The sequence below is a fragment of the Dreissena polymorpha genome, chromosome 16 (assembly GCF_020536995.1).
Source record: "Dreissena polymorpha isolate Duluth1 chromosome 16, UMN_Dpol_1.0, whole genome shotgun sequence".
In the NCBI taxonomy this organism is placed as follows: domain Eukaryota; kingdom Metazoa; phylum Mollusca; class Bivalvia; order Myida; family Dreissenidae; genus Dreissena; species Dreissena polymorpha.
The window spans coordinates 50,227,172-50,247,241 of NC_068370.1; the positions used below are offsets into that span (position 1 = coordinate 50,227,172).

General features: G+C 34.9%; 3 protein-coding genes across 11 annotated transcripts in view; 2 read left to right on the forward strand and 1 right to left on the reverse strand.

Annotated features, from left to right (window-relative positions):
• The window catches only part of LOC127861409 (bifunctional 3'-5' exonuclease/ATP-dependent helicase WRN-like), a 73,273-nt gene extending 69,193 nt beyond the window's left edge, over positions 1 to 4,080 (forward strand). For all 5 annotated transcript variants that reach the window (XM_052399866.1, XM_052399867.1, XM_052399869.1 and 2 more), the window contains exons 24-26: positions 145 to 307; positions 1,425 to 1,615; positions 2,879 to 4,080. In XM_052399866.1, coding sequence (XP_052255826.1) covers positions 145 to 307; positions 1,425 to 1,615; positions 2,879 to 3,055 — 531 coding nt within the window. In that variant the 3' untranslated portion in view covers positions 3,056 to 4,080. The remainder of the gene's footprint in view (positions 1 to 144; positions 308 to 1,424; positions 1,616 to 2,878) is intronic.
• Positions 4,081 to 4,640: 560 nt separating this feature from the next.
• Positions 4,641 to 15,486, reverse strand: LOC127861410 (M-phase-specific PLK1-interacting protein-like). 2 transcript variants are annotated; one of them, XM_052399871.1, is made up of 2 exons: positions 14,882 to 15,486; positions 4,641 to 7,112 (listed from the first exon to the last, which is right to left on the reverse strand). In XM_052399871.1, exons 1-2 carry the CDS (start codon positions 15,392 to 15,394, stop codon positions 7,089 to 7,091), a joined length of 537 nt encoding a protein of 178 aa, XP_052255831.1. In that variant the 5' UTR covers positions 15,395 to 15,486; the 3' UTR covers positions 4,641 to 7,088. The 2 variants fall into 2 exon arrangements, with proteins under 2 accessions (XP_052255831.1, XP_052255830.1); XM_052399870.1 differs by lacking the exon at positions 4,641 to 7,112 and adding an exon at positions 13,811 to 14,584.
• Positions 15,487 to 15,499: 13 nt separating this feature from the next.
• The window catches only part of LOC127861411 (GATOR complex protein WDR24-like), a 78,639-nt gene continuing 74,068 nt past the window's right edge, over positions 15,500 to 20,070 (forward strand). For 2 of the 4 annotated variants that reach the window (XM_052399872.1, XM_052399876.1), the window contains exons 1-5: positions 15,500 to 15,643; positions 16,361 to 16,407; positions 16,711 to 16,854; positions 17,685 to 17,789; positions 19,656 to 19,772. In XM_052399872.1, the coding sequence (XP_052255832.1) occupies positions 16,809 to 16,854; positions 17,685 to 17,789; positions 19,656 to 19,772 (268 nt within the window). In that variant the 5' untranslated portion in view covers positions 15,500 to 15,643; positions 16,361 to 16,407; positions 16,711 to 16,808. Of the gene's footprint in view, positions 15,644 to 15,744; positions 15,797 to 16,360; positions 16,408 to 16,710; positions 16,855 to 17,684; positions 17,790 to 19,655; positions 19,773 to 20,070 lie in introns of those variants that run through there. The other 2 variants (XM_052399873.1, XM_052399875.1) reach the window with 2 other exon arrangements.

Below are 20,070 nucleotides of genomic sequence, written 5' to 3' on the forward strand. Positions count from 1 at the left end.
ACCTATGGTATATAGAATTTGCACGCCTATACAAAAATGTAAAAGAAGGAATTGAGAAGCATTAGTAGTTCATTTAGGGCCTCTAATTTGAAGTGATTCACAGCCCTGCTAATGTATACATAATCCATGAATGTGTATCAACAGGAGGAGGTTGCCTCAAGACGAGGCCTGAAGACTTCCACCATTCTCACGCACATGGCAGAGGCCATCAAGGTGGGGCTGCCAGTAGACCTACAATCCCTGGGGGTCACCAGGGATATACAGGGCATGATCACCAAGGCAATCAGGGGCCCTGTGGTGAACTCTCGTAAGTTGATCATTATTATTCACACATCCCCCCTTCAAATAAGCAGAAAAGTATCAATGAGGAACACTGTGGTAAAATCTCATAAGTTGTTCATTATCCAGCAAGGGTAATCACGTGGCAAGATGGGGACATCCATACTGAGAGAGGTATTTTTCGTAGTTTTATACTCTTTATTACTTGTATTTATTGTTTAAATGCCGCTCACTGTCCAGCCATATCAGCAAGAAAGTCATTAGCAATTGTTTCCTTTTAATATTCGCTCTATATCTTGACTTAACTTGCTGCAAAATTTCTTAGCGGGTCACAAAATTACAGCTCCTGCTAAGAAAAGTCGTGATAAAGAGCGAATATTAATACAAAATTAACGCTAATCACTTTGTTGCTCATACGGCTGGAAACTGGGCGGCATTTAAACAATTAATAAAAGTAATTAAAGGTACAAAACAGCAAAAAATACATGTCCTGGCATGGACGTCACCATCTTATTTGTCACGTGATTACCTCCCCTGTTATCATGTTATCATGCCCCCTTTGAAGAAGCTGAGGTATATTCCTGTGCACCTGTCTGTGGGTGGGTTGGCAGACCATATTGTTTCTATATAACATCTAGAGAACGATTTGACCTGTGATCATGCCAAATGGTATGATAGTGACATGGGATTACAGGTAGAAGTCTTTTGACTTTGAGGTTACAATGTCATGGTCACATGTGTTTGTAACATGAAATATAGAACAATTCTTTCTGCCAATATCTTGTAAAAGCTTTGACAAACAATTAAGATGGAAGCTGTTATCAAAACAATGACTTGTACAGGAGTCGTCTGCACTTTACCCAAACTGCGGCTTTGTACATGTACTTATAACTTTTTTCTTTGTTTTTTTGCATAAAAATAGAATATTCGAATATGAATTTTGATTACGAATATTCAGCTGAATTTCGAATATTTGGTCCCATCCCTACCATTATCTAAATTGGTATAATGGTTTCCTCTCAGAAAACAAGAAACCTGTTGATTTTGAAGTCAACTACACTTATTTTAAGGGGCTTTTAGCATAAAATATCAACAGAAATATTGAAATGTACCCATTAAATTAATTAATATACTTATTTCAACAGAGATCTCCAGTATGACTAAGATCAAAGACCAGCTTCCAGAGTACATAGAGTACAACCACATCAGACTTGTTATAGCCTTACTGGTCCGTCAGTACGGACAGAGAGGGGAAACAGGGAAAGGGGAACTCTATCTGGAGGGAAGTCAGGGGGACCTCAGAACCTCCCTTCAACAGTCACAGCTAGAGATCGAGGTTAGTACTGGCAGTATGGACAGATGGGAGGAAACAGAGGTTAGGGAGCTCTACCTGGAGGGAAGTCAGGGGGACCTCTGTACCTCCCCTCAACAGTCACAGCTAGAGTTAGAGGTAAGAACTGTCAGTATGGACAGAGGGGGGAAACCGGATAAATTACTCTACCTGAAGGGGAGTCAGGGCGACCTTAATACTTCCCCTCAACAGTCACAGCTAGAGTTAGAGGTAAGAACTGTCAGTATGGACAGAGGGGAGAAACTGGATGAATAACTCTACCTGAAGAGGAGTCTGGGGGACCTTAGTACTTTCCCTGTACAGGAACGGCTAGAGTTAGAGGTAAAAACTGTCAGTATGGACAGAAGGGGGAAACTGGATAGAGAACTCTACCTGGAGGGAAGTCAGGGTGACATTAGTACTTGCCCTCAACAATCACAGCTAGAGATAGAGGTTAGAACTGTCAGTATGGACAGAGGGGAGAAACCAGATGAAGAACTCTACCTGGAGGGGAGTCTGGGGGACCTTAGTACTTCCCCTCAACAGTCACAGCTAGAGATAGAGGTAAGAACTTTCATTATGGACAGTAGGGGGAAACAGGATGAAGAACTCTACCTGGAGGGGAGTCAGGGGGACCTTAGTACTTCCCCTCAACAATCACAGCTGTTAGAGGTATGGACTGGCAAATATGGAGAGTAGGGTTATGCTGAGGATGTGGCCGCTTAAGTTTCTTATCTTCATAATAAATCTGGAAAAGGGTTAAATTGGCACTGTACATCTTTCAAGGCATAAGTTTGTTGTGGGTACAGCATATTGATAAGAAATTAAGGGTTATTAAAAAGTTAGTCCCCAACCTTTAAGATCTGTAGTCAGTTGCTTGTGTTAATCATTCATGTTAAACCAATAGTCAACCACCAATTTAGTGATTTGTTAACATATTTTTGACAAAATGACATTTAGTTAATTTACTTTAAAAAAACAACTTAATTTTAAATAGTTTTTAATAAGTATTATAACAATGAATGACAAAGAAATGTGCCTGTTGTGGAAAAACCAAGACCTCGGGAAGCAAAAGCTTACAAATAACCAATACTCCATGGAGAGTTTTCCTGTGTACGGAATACAAGTTTTTCATTAATTATTGATGACAAGTGATAGCTTCATTTCCTCATGCCTCTTTCATGAATCTTACGCAATTTTACTGGCTTTGTCCGAAGACTTGCCAACTTTCAGGGAGACTAAATGTCCTTCATTGTATTTCCTTTTAAGGAGAGCCAAATCAAGACTGAATTGCAAGTGTCGTCTGTTAACCCATTCCTCACTGGTTCCCAAACAGCATCTCAGGACCAGTCAGCAGGAACAAAACGCAAGCTTCCTGATTGGATGGCATCTTCAAAGAAACCAGTCTTAACGAAGAAGTTGAAGTCAAATAGCTTGTTTCATTAAAATACATTTGTGGGAACCATGTTCACTTCAGATAATGTGTATGTGTTGAAAAATTAATTGTACAGTTAAGGGCAGATAGTGTTTGTATTTGTTCCATCTGTTTTTTGTGCATCCTATTTTTTGAAAGACAAATTTGACATGTTTACTTAGAAAGTGCTTACATTTGTGAGAAATGCTTTGAAATAACAAGTTCATTATGAGCCCTTAAGAGTCAACTGAACGCTCATTAATTAATTGCTATTTCATAAATAGTTTTAATATATCAATTCATCAATGTCACATTCAGGAAGAGTTGCTTATCAATAAACAACCATGCATAAAGCTACTTTGGGTCTTTCATGATCTGGTAAATATTTTTCACCTGAAATAAGAGTAAATATTTTTCACCTGAAATAAGAGCTTAATGTTTCTTTACCTTTCTATGACTGGCCTTATTGATTCCTTCATCATTGGGTATATGCAGTTCAACACATTATTGAGTGCCTTGTTATGTTAAGTGTCCAGATTCAGTAAGAAAACTGGGGGGGGGGGGAATACATTTTCATTTACCAGTAAATTAATTGAAATATATGCTTTTGTTTGCATTTAAGTCTTGAAAATATTGATGTATGAAATTTTGCAACTATCATTGTTCTAAGTTATGCAGCATTTATGTTAATTATTGTGAGATACTGCAATTGTCAAGAAATAATCAGGTGTTTATAGTACATGTACATAGGTTATAAGTAATTAGTAACATAGAACATTAATTTAATCAGTTACAACAAAAATAATGTAATGTGCCAATTTGAAAAATAGTTGTTTGAATCATTCACATTTAGTGCTACATGTAACACCTCATAATAATACTGTATTATAAAACAGACTGACAGCCACAACTATTTATAGCAAAATATGATTCTAAAGTATACATTTATTTGTGGTGTGTGGAGAATGTGTGTATTATACTTTAAAAAAATTGAAAAGATTTCAATCTGTTGTTATAATAATTTTGGTAATTTTAATAAAATATGCAAATACATAAATACACGATTTCTTTAATTTTCATTTATTAAACATACTCAAATTTATTGCAATGATCATCTTAAAGATCTATGGGTTTTGCAAGAATTTGCCATTAATGCATAACTGCAAAGCTTTTTTAACAAGAGTGCCAAACTGTCACAAGATACGCCCGTTTGAAGGTTTTGGTTAACTTGATAACCATTTGAGTTGCAAAATGATATTTTTGTAAATTAAGCAGCAGATATTTGAACTTGACCTAGACATCCTCTAGACACAACTATTGACCAAATTTGGTGAAGATCAGATGAAAACTACTCAAATTAGAAAGCAGACACCATGCTAAATGCTTGAAACGCACTAAGTGACCTCATGACCTAGTTTTTGACCCGGCATGACCCATATTTGAACTTAATATCATTCAGATACAACTTCTGACCAAATTTGGTGAAGAACAGATGAAAAGTACTTAAATTATTAAGGGTGTCATCGTAACGCTCACCTTACGATACGTATCGCGGTACAGTGTGTACGATACAATACGTATCGCAATACGAATTGTCAGATGGAAACAACATACAAACCATTTTTCAATTTTATTTAAAGACCTCTACATATATGTCATACAATATACAAAATACCATATAATGTCATGAAAGTACACGAATTGACAATTAGTTGTTATTGTTTACAAATCTAATACTTTGATTAAACATGAAACTATGCATATGTTTACAAAATACGGACTGCTTTATGATTCTTTTACTTCGATAGATTATTTAACTTAAAAATAAACCGTGTTTACCAACTAGTCGTACTGGCAATATTTGCTTGTGCCGTAAAAAAACTCAAAGCGCAATTCTTAGAACTAGTAAAATATTGCACCTTTTTTCGTGACGTAGGCGATACAGCACATTTTTGAGTGATCGAAATTTAATTTTAATGGTTTATAAGAATTTGCGAAATTCTCGGAGGAATCACAAAATTACAGCTCATGCTGAGGAAATTAGTAGCAACTAAAGTCGTGATATAAAACAAATGTTTATACGAAATAAACGCCTACAACTTTCTAATTGATAACATAAAATGCTTCCATATTTTTTTATTGGAAGCTCACTAGAGGAGATTTATATTCAACTTCCGCCATTTTTTTGGGCGAATTAGTTACTTCCCTTGAAATGCGTCATGGAAAATACCGTACCGTATGGACTCGGAGGCGTATCGTGAACCGTACCCAGGGAGACAATTACGATATACCCTCCAACGGAGTACCGTGACACCCTTATCATTTAGAGAGCGGACACCATGCTTAATCCTTGAAATGCACTAAGTGACCCCGTGACCTAGTTTTTTACCTAGCATGACCCATATTAGAACTTGACCTATATATTGTCTAGATACAACTTCTGACCAAGTTTGGTAAGATCGGATGAAAACTACTTTAATTAGAGAGCGGACACCATGCTAAATGCTTAAATGCACTAAGTGACCTTGTGACCAAGTTTTTAACCCGGCATGACCCATATAAAACTCGACCTAGAGATCATTAAGACACAACTTCTGACCAAATTTGGTGAAAACTACTTCAATTAGAGAGTGGACAACATGCTTAATCCTTTAAATGCACTAAGTGACCCTGTGACCTAGTTTTTGACCCGGCATGACCCATATTCAAACTTGACCTAGTCTAGATATAATTATTGTCTAGATACAACTTCTGACAAAACTTGGTGAAGATTGGATGAAAACTAATAAAATTAGAGAGCAGACACCATGCTTAATCCTTGAAAGTGACCACATGACCTAGTTTTTTACATGGCATGACCCATATTCGAACTTAACCTAGATATTTCTAGATACAACTTCTGACCAAGTTTGGTTAAGATCAGATGAAAACTATTTGAATTAGAGAGGACACTGCTGTGGACGCCGCCCGCCCGCCACCCACCAAGGGTGAAAGTATAATACATCCCGTTTTGAAGGGGGTGAGAGGGGGGTATAATGTGGGATGTGGTAATTTATTAGATGTTTAAAAAAAAATAAAATTGTGGGGGGAAGGGATTCTGGGTAGGGGCATGGGGTATAGTTTGGGTGGAATCCATTGTGGTATTCTGGTAAGTGCTGTTATGTCAAAGTAATCAAATGTGATCATAAATAAAGAAGTTATGGCAATTTAAGCAAAATGTTCAATTATCTAAGTGTGAAAGGGGCCATAATTATGTAAAAATGCTTGATACTGTGGTCTGCTTTTGTTTATAGGTTTGGGTCATGTTGGTAAACAAGTATGCAACATATAAAAGCAATATGTCAAAGAATATAGGAAATATTTGGGGTAGTACGCAAACTTTAACATAGATTTATCAATAATATGTATATTCTAAGTATAAAAGGGGCAATAATTATGACAAAATGCTTGATAGAGTTGTCTGCTCTTGTTTATAGGTTGGGGTCATGTTGGTAAACAAGTATGCAAAATATGAAAGCAATATTTCAAGGGACAGAGAAAATATTAAGGGTAGTACGAAAACTTTAACATTTGCACGCTAGCGCAGACGCTCACGCCGGGATGAGTAGGATAGCTCCACTATATATATTTCATATATAATAGTCGAGCTAATAAGCATAACAATTGTATCAGTATCCTATACAATACTGTTTAGAGAATGATTGTATATTTGTATTGTTACTTTTTTCCTTAACTTTAGATGCTGGTAAATTAAAACACATTCTTTAATAAATATGTTTAAACCCCCCAAAACACCAGACAAATAGTACCTCAATTGACAAACCTTAATACAATTAATATTTTTAGTCATTTTATATTTCACAAAATAAAACTACATGCCCACGTGGTAAAATACCTTCAACAAAGCTCCTCATCATAATGTTTCAGTTTAAAATGAACAAGAACTAACATATCACAATCCCTACTAAATTAACCCCATGTCAGTCACATATGGAACATGACAAAGATGATCTAGCCCGTTAGACCATGCACAGCATGGTTTAGCACTGTATGAAGTTCATTCATTCATGCAGGATTGCTGGGAATTTTCTGCAAATAGACAAAAGAAGCTATAAAAACAAAGTTGATCCAAGTCAAATTCTGCATCAAACTGGGTGTCCTATGATAATGTCAGGAATGTAGCTAAGGGACAACAGTTTGTAATCATGCGTAATACTGTTAAATTTATTTTCGGTCTTTATGTTCAATAGTTAAATGAATTAAAATTGTTTAAATACAAGTTTCATTTGAAATTGTCCATATTAATTCATAGTTAATTTGTTTGTGTGAAATACAATGTAACTACCTTTGTGACAATCTTGCATATACATTGTACATGTCATATACAATAATAATTATTTATAAACATAACAGAAATTTGCTAACCATCAATAGAATCATACATATGATGTCATAACTCATTTTTAAGAATATAATATCACAATATAATTAATAAAAACAAGAGGCCCATGAGGGCCTTAATCACTCTACTGCTATAAACACTGTGCAAGTTTGGGAAAAATAAGATGGAAACTGTGTACTTTATCGCGCAAACAAGGAGAATTTTCTCAAATTCAAGGGGAGATTATTGTGTACGTATTTCTCCGATACTGCTCATATTCAATAGGGTCCAAGTCCTCGTTGATATAAATATACAGTGCAAATTTGGAAATAATTGGATGAAAACTGTGGAAATAATTGTGTAAACAAGCGGGATTTCAAAATTTTCTCATATTCAAGGGAAGTCATTCTGGACTTATTGCTTCGATATTGCTCTTTAAAAAAAAAGGTTTGAGTCCTCATTGATACAAAGACACTGTGCAAGTTTGCCAAGAATTGGATGAAAATTATGGACTTACTCACATAAAAAAACTGATTATTTTTTTTTCTCTAAAATTCAAGGGGAGATAATTCTGGACTTATAACTCCGATATTGCTCATTTTCAATAGGGTTTGACTTATCATTCAGATAAAGACACTGTGCAAGTTGGGAAATGATTGGATGAAAACTGTGGACTTTATTGCGTAAACAGGCCTTATTTCACTATTTTCTCAAATTCAAGGGGAAATAATTCTGGACTTTTTACTCTGATGTAACCCATTTTCCATAGGGTTCGAGTCCTCATTAATATAAAGACACTGAACAAGTTTGAAAAGAATCGGATGAAAACTGTGGATGTTATCGCATAAACAATAACAAGAGCACCGCCTTGCGGGTGCAGACCGCTCATCTATTTTCTTTTTAAAGGTGAAGGGACTCTCATTTTCAATCACAAAGGAGGGAGGAGTGGAGTGAAGAAGGGTGTATAGTGTGGGGTTGTGGACATTTATTACATTATCTTCCAAAAAAGCGAAAAAAAAAAAAAAAAAAAAAAATCGGGGGGGGGGGGGGGGGGGGGGGGGTTTGGGTGCGATGGTTGGACGATATTTCAAACATAACCGTTTAAAAAAAAAAATGGGGGGGGGTATAGTGTGAGGGTGTGGTGATAATTTGTGAGATGATCTTAAAAAAAAAAAAAAAAAAAAAAAAAAAAAATTGGGGTGGGGGGGGTGGGGGGGGGTGGGGGGGGTATAGTGTGAGGGTGTGGTGGTCATTTGTGAGATGATCTTAAAAAAAAAAAAAAAAAAAATAGGGGGGGGGAGGGGGAGGGGGGGAGGGCACGGGGGATGGTTTGGGTGAAGTCTATTGTGGTATGTCAGGTAAGAGTAGTTTCATCAAAGTATCAATCAAATCTAATCATAAATAAAGAAGTTATGGCAATTTTAGCAAAATTTAATAATTTGACCTTGAGAGTCAAGGTCATTCAAAGGTCAAAGTAAAATTCAAGTTGCCAGGTACAGTAACCTCATGATAGCATGTAAGTATTTGAAGTTTGAAAGCAATAGCCTTGATACTTCGAGTGGATCGAAACACAAAATTTAACCATATATTAAAAGTTACTAAGTCAAAAAAGGGCCATAATTCCATAACAATGACAACCAGAGTTATGCAACTTGTCCTTTTACTGTACCCTTATGATAGTTTGTGAGTGTTCCAAGTATGAAAGCAATATCTATGATACTTTAGGGGTAAAGTGGACCAAAACATAAATCTTAACCAAATTTTAAATTTTCTAAGTATAAAGGGCCCATAATTCCGTCCAAATGCCAGTCAGAGCTACATAACTTTGCCTGCACCGTCCCCTTATGATAGTTCATAAATCTTGCAAGTATGAAAGCAATAGCTTTGATACTGTAGGAATAAAGTGGACCTAAACACAAAACTTAATCAAATTTTCAATTTTCTAAGTATAAAAAGGGCACATAATTCTGTCAAAATGCCAGTCAGAGTTACATTACTTTGCCTGCACAGTCCCCTTATGATAGTTAGTAAGTGTTGCAAGTATGAAAGCAATAGCTTTGATGCTTAAGGAATAAAATGGACCTAAACACAAAACTTAACCAAAATTGTCAATTTTCTAAGTATAAAAAGGGCACATAATTCTGTCAAAATGCATGCCAGAGTTATCTAACTTTGCCTGCCCAGTCCCCTCATGATAGTAAGTAAGTGTACCAAGTTTGAATGCAATAGCATTGATACTCACTGAGAAAAGTGGAACTAAACGCAAAACTTAACCAAAATTTTCAATTTTTTAAGTATAAAAAGGGCACATAATTGTGTCAAAATGCACGCCAGAGTTATCTAACTTTGCCTGCCCAGTCCCCTCATGATAGTAAGTAAGTGTACCAAGTTTGAATGCAATAGCATTGATACTTTCTGAGAAAAGTGGACCTAAACGCAAAACTTAACCGGACGCCGACGCCGACGCCAACGCCAACGCCGACGCCGACGCCAAGGTGATGACAATAGCTCATAATTTTTTTTCAAAAAATAGATGAGCTAAAAAGTCTAACACACGCACGGACGACGGAAACCACGCCATGACATACGCTCTTCAGGCCTTCGGCCAGTAGAGCTAAAAACACTTAAAAAAACTTCATTATTGGTCAATTATAATGTAAAATTTATAGTATTTGTAACTTAAATGAACACGTGTACAAATAATTTTTTTGTATAAAAATAGTATGAAAATGAAAAATGCTATGTTATAGCAATTTTTGATTACCTGGTTTTAAACCTATGTTATCATGATTCATCATAAATTGCAAAACGCGATTTGCAAAGAAGTCATCAGCAGTGTGTAACGTTGATTTGATTTTTGTCCATATCAATCATTATCAAGTGATAAATGTTTCTGAAACATACTAATACTGAAAAACAATGCATTTATCAAAACCTGTGGTGTTTTAAGTCTCTTGAACCCAAGAAGTCTGGTTTTCAGAAAGCAGGAACTGTAACACTTGCAGTAAAAAGTACAAATTTAATTTTTCCTCTGTTTGTAGAGACATAAGTAATATTCATTTCAAAGGAAATAAAGGAATGTCACTGCTACTATTACAAAAATCCCTAATGTGAGACATCAGTCGATTTTACTTAAAAATCTTTCTCTGTTTACTTAGAAATAACAAAATAATCTCAAAGAATTTAAGAAACCATGTATCTGAGTGGTATATTTTGAGACAACAGTCACAACATACTGAAAGATATTGTCATCAAAAGCAAATAGTCTATGGAATCATTTTCTGACACTTAAATTCTGAAGAAAACTTTGTAATTTGGGCCATTCATGAATCCTTGAACAAGCCAGCAATACTGGATTTATAGGGGAAATTAAAATACACGTTTACATATGGGTTGTGTGGCGTGATCTGTGAAAAGGGGGTTTAATGCATAAAGCGTCATCCAAGATTAGCCCATGCAGTCCACACAGGCTATTCTGGGACAACACTTTATGCTTTTTTTTCACAGTGGCTGTGCACAGCTCAAATACATTTGTCAAATTTTCCACTGAAGATAACCTAATTTGGCAATTAATATTATTGGAATATACCAGAAGTTGGTCTCAGCAACGCCAGGTTTTTTTCCCACTTTTTGGGAAGATAGCCCATGGCTTTGGAATTGGGAATTTTATCGGCATTTTCATGAAATTGGGAAAATAAATTCATTAGCCTTTTTTCCACAAGAAAAGTCCACAGATAAGGGAAATACTTAATTTGATATAATTCTTTTTAATCATTCAAATTAAAAGAATATAATCATATAATACTTTGTTACATGTAATTGAATTAAAATTGAGATAAAATACTCAAAAACTCATTAGACACTTCTTTCTAAAAAAAACAAGAGTTCCGCGGTCGGAGATGACCGCATTGAAGCCGGATTTTTGATTTAAATGACAGGAAAGTACCTTTCGTGTTTTTGTCAATGCAATACTTAAATTACTGAAATATTGTTCAAAGGTCAAAATGAAATGTAAGTACTTTTCAAGGCATGAGCAAACCTTGTGTTATGTTTTGAATGCATGCATATACATGAACAACAATAACATTTAAGGTCACAAATATGAACTTGAATTGACAATTAGGAAAGTTTGATCTCAATTTTTTTATTTTTTAACATTTTTACATTCAAGGTCACGGTGACCTTGACCTTAAAATGACCAGTGGTCATCTACTAGTTCTGGCCAACCTTCATATCAAGTTTGAAGACTCTAGGTCTAAGCATACCAAAGTATTAACAACTTTAACATATTTACATCCAAGGTCACAGTGACCTCGACCTTCAAATGAATGACCTTGAAATGACCAGTGGTCATCTAAGTGTGCTTGCAAACCTTTACGTCAAGTTTGAGATTCTAGGTCCAAGCATACCAAAGTTACAACAATTTTAACATTTTAACATTTAAGTTCACAGTGACCTTGACCTTCAAATGAATGACATTGAAATGAATGACCTTGAAATGACCAGTGGTCATCTAAGTGTGCTTGCAAACCTTTACGTCAAGTTTGAGATTCTAGGTCCAAGCATACCAAAGTTATAACAATTTTAACATTTTAACATTGAAGGTCACATTGACCTTGACCTTCAAATGAATGACATTGAAATGAGCAGTGGTGATCTTCTAGTACTGGCCAACCTTTATGTCAAGTTTGAAGACTCTAGGTACAAGCATACCAAAGTTATAACATGGAATAAGAACTTTAACATTTTTACCTACCAAAGTTATAAGAACTTTAACATTTTTACATTCAAGGTCACAGTGACCTTGACCTTAGAATGAATGACCTTGAAATGACCAGTGGTCATCTAAGTGTGCTTGCAAACCTTCATGTCAAGTTTGAAGACTCTATGTCCAAGCATACCAAAGTTATAACAATTTTAACATTTTAACATTTAAGGTCACAGTGACCTTGACCTTCAAATGAATGACATTGAAATGACCAGTGGTCATCTTCTAGTACTGGCCAATCTTTATTTCAAGTTTGAAGACTCTAGGTACAAGCATACCAAAGTTATAACATGAAATAAGAACTTTAACATTTTTACATTCAAGGTCACAGTGACCTTGACCTTCAAATGAATGACCTTGAAATGTCCAGTGGTTACTTACTAGTTCTGGCCAACCTTCATGTCAAGTTTCAAGACTCTAACTCTAGGTCCAAGCATACCAAAGTTATAACAACTTTAACATTTTTACATTCAAGGTCACAGTGACCTTGACCTTCAAATGAATGACCTTGAAATGTCCAGTGGTTACTTACTAGTTCTGGCCAACCTTCATGTCAAGTTTCAAGACTCTAGGTCCAAGCATACCAAAGTTATAACAACTTTAACATTTTTATATTGAAGGTCACAGTGACCTTCACCTTCAAATGAATGACCTTGAAATGACCAGTGGTCATCTGTTAATCCTGGCCAACCTTCATGTCAAGTTTGAAGACTCTAGGTCCAAGCATACCAAAGTTATACCATGAAATAAGAACTTTAACATTTTTACATTCAAGGTCACAGTGACCTTGACCTTCAAATGAATGACCTTGAAATGACCAGTGGTTACTAACTAGTTATGGCCAACCTTCATGTCAAGTTTCAAGACTCTAGGTCCAAGCATACCAAAGTTATAACAACTTTAACATTTTTTATATTGAAGGTCACAGTGACCTTGACCTTCAAATGAATGACCTTGAAATGACCAGTGGTCATCTGTTAATCCTGGCCAACCTTCATGTCAAGTTTGAAGACTCTAGGTCCAAGCATACCAAAGTTATACCATGAAATAAGAACTTTAACATTTTTACATTCAAGGTCACAGTGACCTTGACCTTCAAATGAATGACCTTGAAATGACCAGTGGTTACTAACTAGTTATGGCCAACCTTCATGTCAAGTTTCAAGACTCTAGGTCCAAGCATACCAAAGTTATAACAACTTTAACATTTTTTATATTGAAGGTCACAGTGACCTTGACCTTCAAATGAATGACCTTGAAATGACCAGTGGTCATCTGTTAATCCTGGCCAACCTTCATGTCAAGTTTGAAGACTCTAGGTCCAAGCATACCAAAGTTATACCATGAAATAAGAACTTTAACATTTTCGAGCACGCCGCCCGCCCCCCCCGCCCCCCCGCCCGCCCGCCCGACAACATCAATCTATAAGCCGAGATTTTTTCGAAAAAAATCCGGCTAATAATTTTATTTTTATTTTTTTGGAAATTGGGAATTTTTGCCACATTTTGGGAAAAAAGTATACTTTTTGGGATTGGGAACATAGCCGAATTTTGGCTATAAAAACGGGCCAAAAAAACCCCCTGAAAGCATAAATTGAAGTAAACATAGTTTTACAATTTGAGAAATTAATTAACAACATATTTTGCAAGATTTATTTGCCTGAATTTAATCACCATTTTGGTAATTAAATAGTAAACAACTTTGAATGAATCAGTACAATTACTCATCAGCATCTGACAACATTATTCATTTTTACTTGGAGATATGCAAACTTGCTCTCCAAATAATTATTTTAACCATGATAAAAAGCAAATCACACATTTATTTATGTTACAAAATGACATCTCTGACCAACAACAGGGTTATTATAAAATAATTATTGATAACAAAATTAAAAACACACAATTTCCACAATTACAAATAATATTACACAATAGGTAATAAGCATTTACAGACAAATGTAACAGCAGTGTTAATAAAAAATATATAATAAAACTTGTTCTCCTTGATAATGTTTAAATCCCAGAGATTTATGTAGCATGCCCACAGTTCCCTGAATATTTTGAAGATCAATGGACTTTGCTGCCAGTTTTATCTTTTAAATGATTCCGTCTTTGTTGATGACCTCTTATCCATAAGACATGCATGCCTTATCATAAAAATGTTCACTTCCTTGTACATGTAAATCCGCAAAATTAAGTTCTGATTCATAAGTCGCCAAACTGAATTTTCCCAAATTGCATATGATGGATGCACATGTATTGTTATGTTACGATTGGACAATTATTTGGACTATCTCTGCGCAAGAACTGGTACAAGATTTTGCCATGGGTCGCCTACCATACTTGGGCAATAATAATCTTCAATGTTTATACTTCCGCCTGGATTACAATTACGATCAAACCTTGGTGTCTGTAAAAATACAATGATTTACATTTATGTATGTATAGTTTTTTAAATTGTTTGTTTATAAGGTTTAATTTAAACTTCTTATTATATTAAAATGAAAAAAGTGACTTAAAAAGTGACCAAAATTGTTCTCAATCATGTTAAATATAAAAAATAAACTAATTATCACTAAATTGCAATTATTCAGTAAATATCCTGACAGATAACAATTTATGGTTGGTCAGATACTCTTAAATATCACAAGAAGGGGAAAAGATACCAACTTGTAGCAAAGAGAATTATATACTGAACACTTCTTACCTGTCCAAATGTTTTATTAAAGGATTTCCTTCCATAACCACGTCCATAGTTAGGAGAATATTGCTGAGGTGTTTTGAATGAAGGTTCAGACATCTGGCGTTGGAAATCTTTTGGACTATAAGGGGAAAATTTCTGTGGACCACTGTGTCTCGGACTGTAGTTTGGCGACATGTTATGATTTGATTGAGAATAGTTCTGCTGGTAACCCTGACCCTGTCCATAGTTTCTGTTATTGCTACCTACACCCCCACTACCATAGTTTCCTTGCCCCCGTGGTGTGTACTGTGGTTTGTGATGCCTAGGACTGGGCGTTCTCTGATACGGCGACCCACCTGTCTGAAAAGCAGGGCTACCGAAGGCGACTGCAGGCGAACCAAACACTGGCAAACTTGCTGGGCTTCCGAAAGACAAATTCGACGATTTGGAGTTGTTGTGGGAGTTCTTCAAATTCGAATGGGGTGTGCTAGATTTCGACATGTTAGCGCTGTTCTGACTGAATGGAATGAAATCCATTTTTCTCCTAAAATCCAACTAAAAATTTAAATAAAGGAAATTTTTAAAACATTTTTTTTCAACCGGATGTCATCGAGTAAGCGCTTTTTTAAGACTGGTTTTGTTCAATCGTCTATACAAATTGATATTTGTTTAACCAGTCCATTATGTGGCGTACCATTTTGTTTCGTACCAATATCGGATAGTCGAAAGGTTAAATCATAATATATCTCAGTGTCAACCGATAAGTTCATGTTATTGTGCAGCCTGGTAATTAGAGTTAATGTTTTTGTTTAGATTTAATCATACAAATATTTTTCAACGTTCTATTGATAATGTGGAATGCTTCTAACTTTCTTCCAAGTTCCAGTTTCACTTTGCATTTGCAGTTTGCCAGAAGGAAATAAATTAAATTTCGGAAGGGTATTAACAGAAGTATTATAAGTACAATAATCAGTACATTACCAGTGTATCTCAAAATTTCTATAATTTATATCCGATTATTGTCATTTTATATGTGAACATCTAATGCAATGCTCAAGTCATACTAAGCATGCATTTTAGGCTTTAATTCACACTTGTACACATGTCATTTTTCTAAAAGCGAAGAAAAACTACATTCCTGCATTGTTCTTTTTTATACACTTCATGCTCTTTGTTCAAAGTGAATGAAGCTTAATGTGTATTGTTATGAAAGAATGGATGCTGCACTAAGCCCTGGTATGAAGTTCCCAATTGTTTTCTTGTAAGTTTCACATAATATTAAGCCCAGTTAAAATAATTGGTTCAGGATATTCTATTAATGACCAAATAAAGAGAGCATTTCACAGTTCAGCTGTTCCAAAAATTGTGAGTTACATAATAAAACCCCAAAATGCCGAAAGTTATTTATTTACATTATCAAAATCCAATTTAATTTAAATAACAACTGACTTATCATTGATGGAAGTATGAAAATATTTTATGCTTATTGTATTATTTTTGCAGACTAAAGGAATCAAGTCAGAGCACTATCAGCAATACACCAGAAATAGGTATTCACCTTAATACAAACTATAAGAAATTATCATACATACATACACAATTAATTATATTTTATAGTTTACCTTTGTATGATCTAATTCTTGCAAGTTATAGATACTTAATAGCCCTGCATGTAATGACATCTGCATTAAACTGATAAAAAATTGTTCATTAGTCAGCTCTAGGTTCTGACCTACTATGATCAATTGCTATATGGGCAGTAAAAGTAAATGTCATTGTAGATTAAGTAAAAGTATGATCATATGAGCTGGCTGTTAAGGGATAATGATTGTCTTATAATAATGTGTTCACAGCTTTCACATCATCTGTCTGCAAACAGCTCACCACAGATTGAGAGAATGAAGTGATGTGATAGGCATTTTTTCTACATCAATCAACACATGTCACAAACATGCAGCAAACCATGTCTCATGTTTCAAAGATGGTGCATGACAGAGGTACTTTTGAAGTCTTACACATATGCTAAATAACTTAAAAAACCTTCTTGGGTTACATCTATGCATGAGGGCAACTGTGGTTATGTGATAACACAATGGTGCCGAGCTCAGAGATCCCAGCTTGGATTTCCAGCTTTACTCTTAAACTTCTTGTTTTTTTAGTTTAGACCTATTTAATATGCTTGACTGCATGGAAAACATTATTATTATTAAAGGCTTATAGAAACACACTATATTCTGTTTCCTTGGGATTGAATCTGTGACCTGATCACTAGGTTGACACCATACCCACTACTCATCTTTAGCAAGCACTTTAGCAAGTTTTAAATAATATTAAATTATTTTACAAATGTTCTATATTAAGTATAGTTTAGATAAAAATTTAGCCGTTGCTGGGAATCTCTGACTGTTGATTTGAAAAAAAAAAAAAATTCCATGAATAGGTCTCTTTAAAATATACAATGCTTATGATAATGTGCAGTGATTTTAAGGGCTCATTTAGGGCCGAAATTCGGCCGGATTCCCCTGCTCAAATTGTATAGCAAATTGTGTATCAATGTTTTATGACAAAATATAATTATATATAAACCTGTTGTCATGCTTGTCAACAAAAATGGAATTACCCTTTTGACTTAAAATACCCTTTCTGAGGTGCCTCCAAAGGTGAAAAAACAGAAGCTCTTATAACACTCACTCACCACGTGCAATTCTCACACAGCTAAACATTTTGCTTGTAAACATTCTTCTTTTAAGTATTTAGATAAATGCAAATGAATCTCTAAATTCTAATGTAAGTGCTTTGACAGTTCCATCCTGTGGTCTGATTGCAGTGTCGCCATCTAACCCCCAGACGATGTCCATTGATTGTGGTGGTAACATCAGCACAATGGCCCAGAACAGGGATGCTACCCAAGTAGTTGTGGGAGGCCGATCAGGTTACATAAACACATTTTTTTTTTTTACTCTTACCCTCTCAGACACAAAGTGATAATAGCTATATGCAACCAGCATAAAACCAAAACAGCTTGAGAGTTTCTCACAGGCTGTTCAGGGTTTATGCTGTTTGCTGTTCATCAGTATATAAGGCTTGGAAATGAGTTTGAAATGAATGCTGTAAAACTTGAATCAAGTAAGAAAGGTCTTAAATTTGATTTTAAGTTTGAAGGGACAACAAATGTGTCCAAGCGACACAAATGTGTCCAAGCACTTATCTGAGAGCTAAGGATTAATGCCTTTTTGCTATCTTTTGTTTGTAATTGGCAAATATCCCAAGGGCACCCAATCACTCTTTTGTTTAGACCATCTTTAATGGTTATAATTACATTAATGACGCATATTAATGTTTTTTTTACATATTTTTTTCATGAAACTTAAAATATAATTTATTTTCAGTGATTACATATTACTATTTCATTTCTTGAATGACCAAACCATTCCCCCATCATGGACATAATATCTGTAGCATTTCTGTAATATTTGTTCTTCAGATTTTACAACGGTATTACTGTGCTTTTTTAAGTAAATAAACTTATATAGAAATATTTTGTGATATACACATGTTATACAGTAGGGATATTTTGGTGTAGTAAGAGTATTATATACAATTTGAGTCTAATGGTCTGTACTTGTAAAAGGTAATTTTTTGTGACTAGTATTACAGTAATTACTCTAAGTATTCAGACACTTAAAAATATTTTATTTTTTTCGTGTCTAAAAATTTTGATATGAAAAATTTATATTAAAAAATTACTGGTGTCCGAAAAGTTAGAGACACAAATTAAGGTGTCTGAAAATTATTATCATATTGAAATAAATGCAATAAATCGAGGTTCAATAATTTTCATGTCATTATTGATTAAATCGTCTTTTTCTGCTTAAAAAAATAAATTCAACTTCACAGCTTTTCTAACTCTTGCCTGAAATGATATAGAACAATAACATAAAAACAGAAAACATTCAGCTTCCTTAATAGGATGCTTTTGTGTGAATCCATTACTTTCTACTGTATACATAATTATTTACCCAATTACGCGAATATTATAGTCTATAACCCTCAGGCATGAATCTGCCAGGTTTTATGACCTTAATCCCGTTGTAAAAATCAATTATCGAAGTGTCGCAAGATAAGCGAAAACAGGGACGAAGTCTCTAGCAAAGCGTGGTATAATATACTGTCAGAAAATTAAGAGACATTAATTATGGCCGAAAACCTGTATGTCCGAAAATTAAGTCACAAAAAATAATTATTTTTGCTTACATTGTAAATAGAGTGTGTCCCAGAACTTAGAGTGTCCGAAAACTTAGAGTAATTACGGTAATTGCAAGGTTATTGAAATTAAAAATAATAAAAATATCATGTAAATATTATCATTTTTGTTGGTATAGTTATAAATGAGTCTCTTTTTGGGAAAACTGGAATCAATGCATGTGCGTAAAGTTTACTCCCATTTTAGCCTGTACAGTCAGCAAAGGCTATCAGGGACAATACTTTCCGCCTAAACTGGATTTATGCTGAGAAAAGACTCTCTTTTAAAAAAGAATACCATACAAGTGCAAAATGTCATCCCTGATTAGCCTGTGCAAGCTGCATGTGCTAATCCTGGACAAGTCTGAATGCACATGCAATAAACCCAGTTTTCTCAGAACAATACTAAAATGATAACTTGATATTAAACAGGACCTTGTGTTTTTTTCTAATCCAATTTGAGCATCTACATATTTAAAATGTAGTTTCTAATTCAAAGTATTACAATTCTATTGTTTGAAATAAAATATATTTAAACTAACAGAATTTGTTTCAGTGTTCAAGATCTACAGTGTTTATGAGGATGGGTTTGAAGAGAAGTTCAACCTGAGAGGTGGTCGTCCTGTCAACCTGAACTACTGTGCCCTTGATATTGCCTGGAACCACACAGACGGTATGTCAACCTTAATTACTGCGGCCTTAACTTTGCATGGAATCACATCGACAGTAAGTCAATCTGAACTACTGTATCCTTGACATTGCATGGAATGACACGGACGGTAACGTTTTGTACTTTGTACTTAGACATTCAGGTAGGAGTTTGTGTGCAACAATTCCATTTCTGTGTTTCCACTACAGATATTGAAATAAGCTTAACAAATGTGTTCGGGGTTTACATAAAAAGTCACTTACCAACCCTATAGCTTTGTACTTAGAAAAGTCATATTAAGGTTTGCCATGAAGTTAAAATT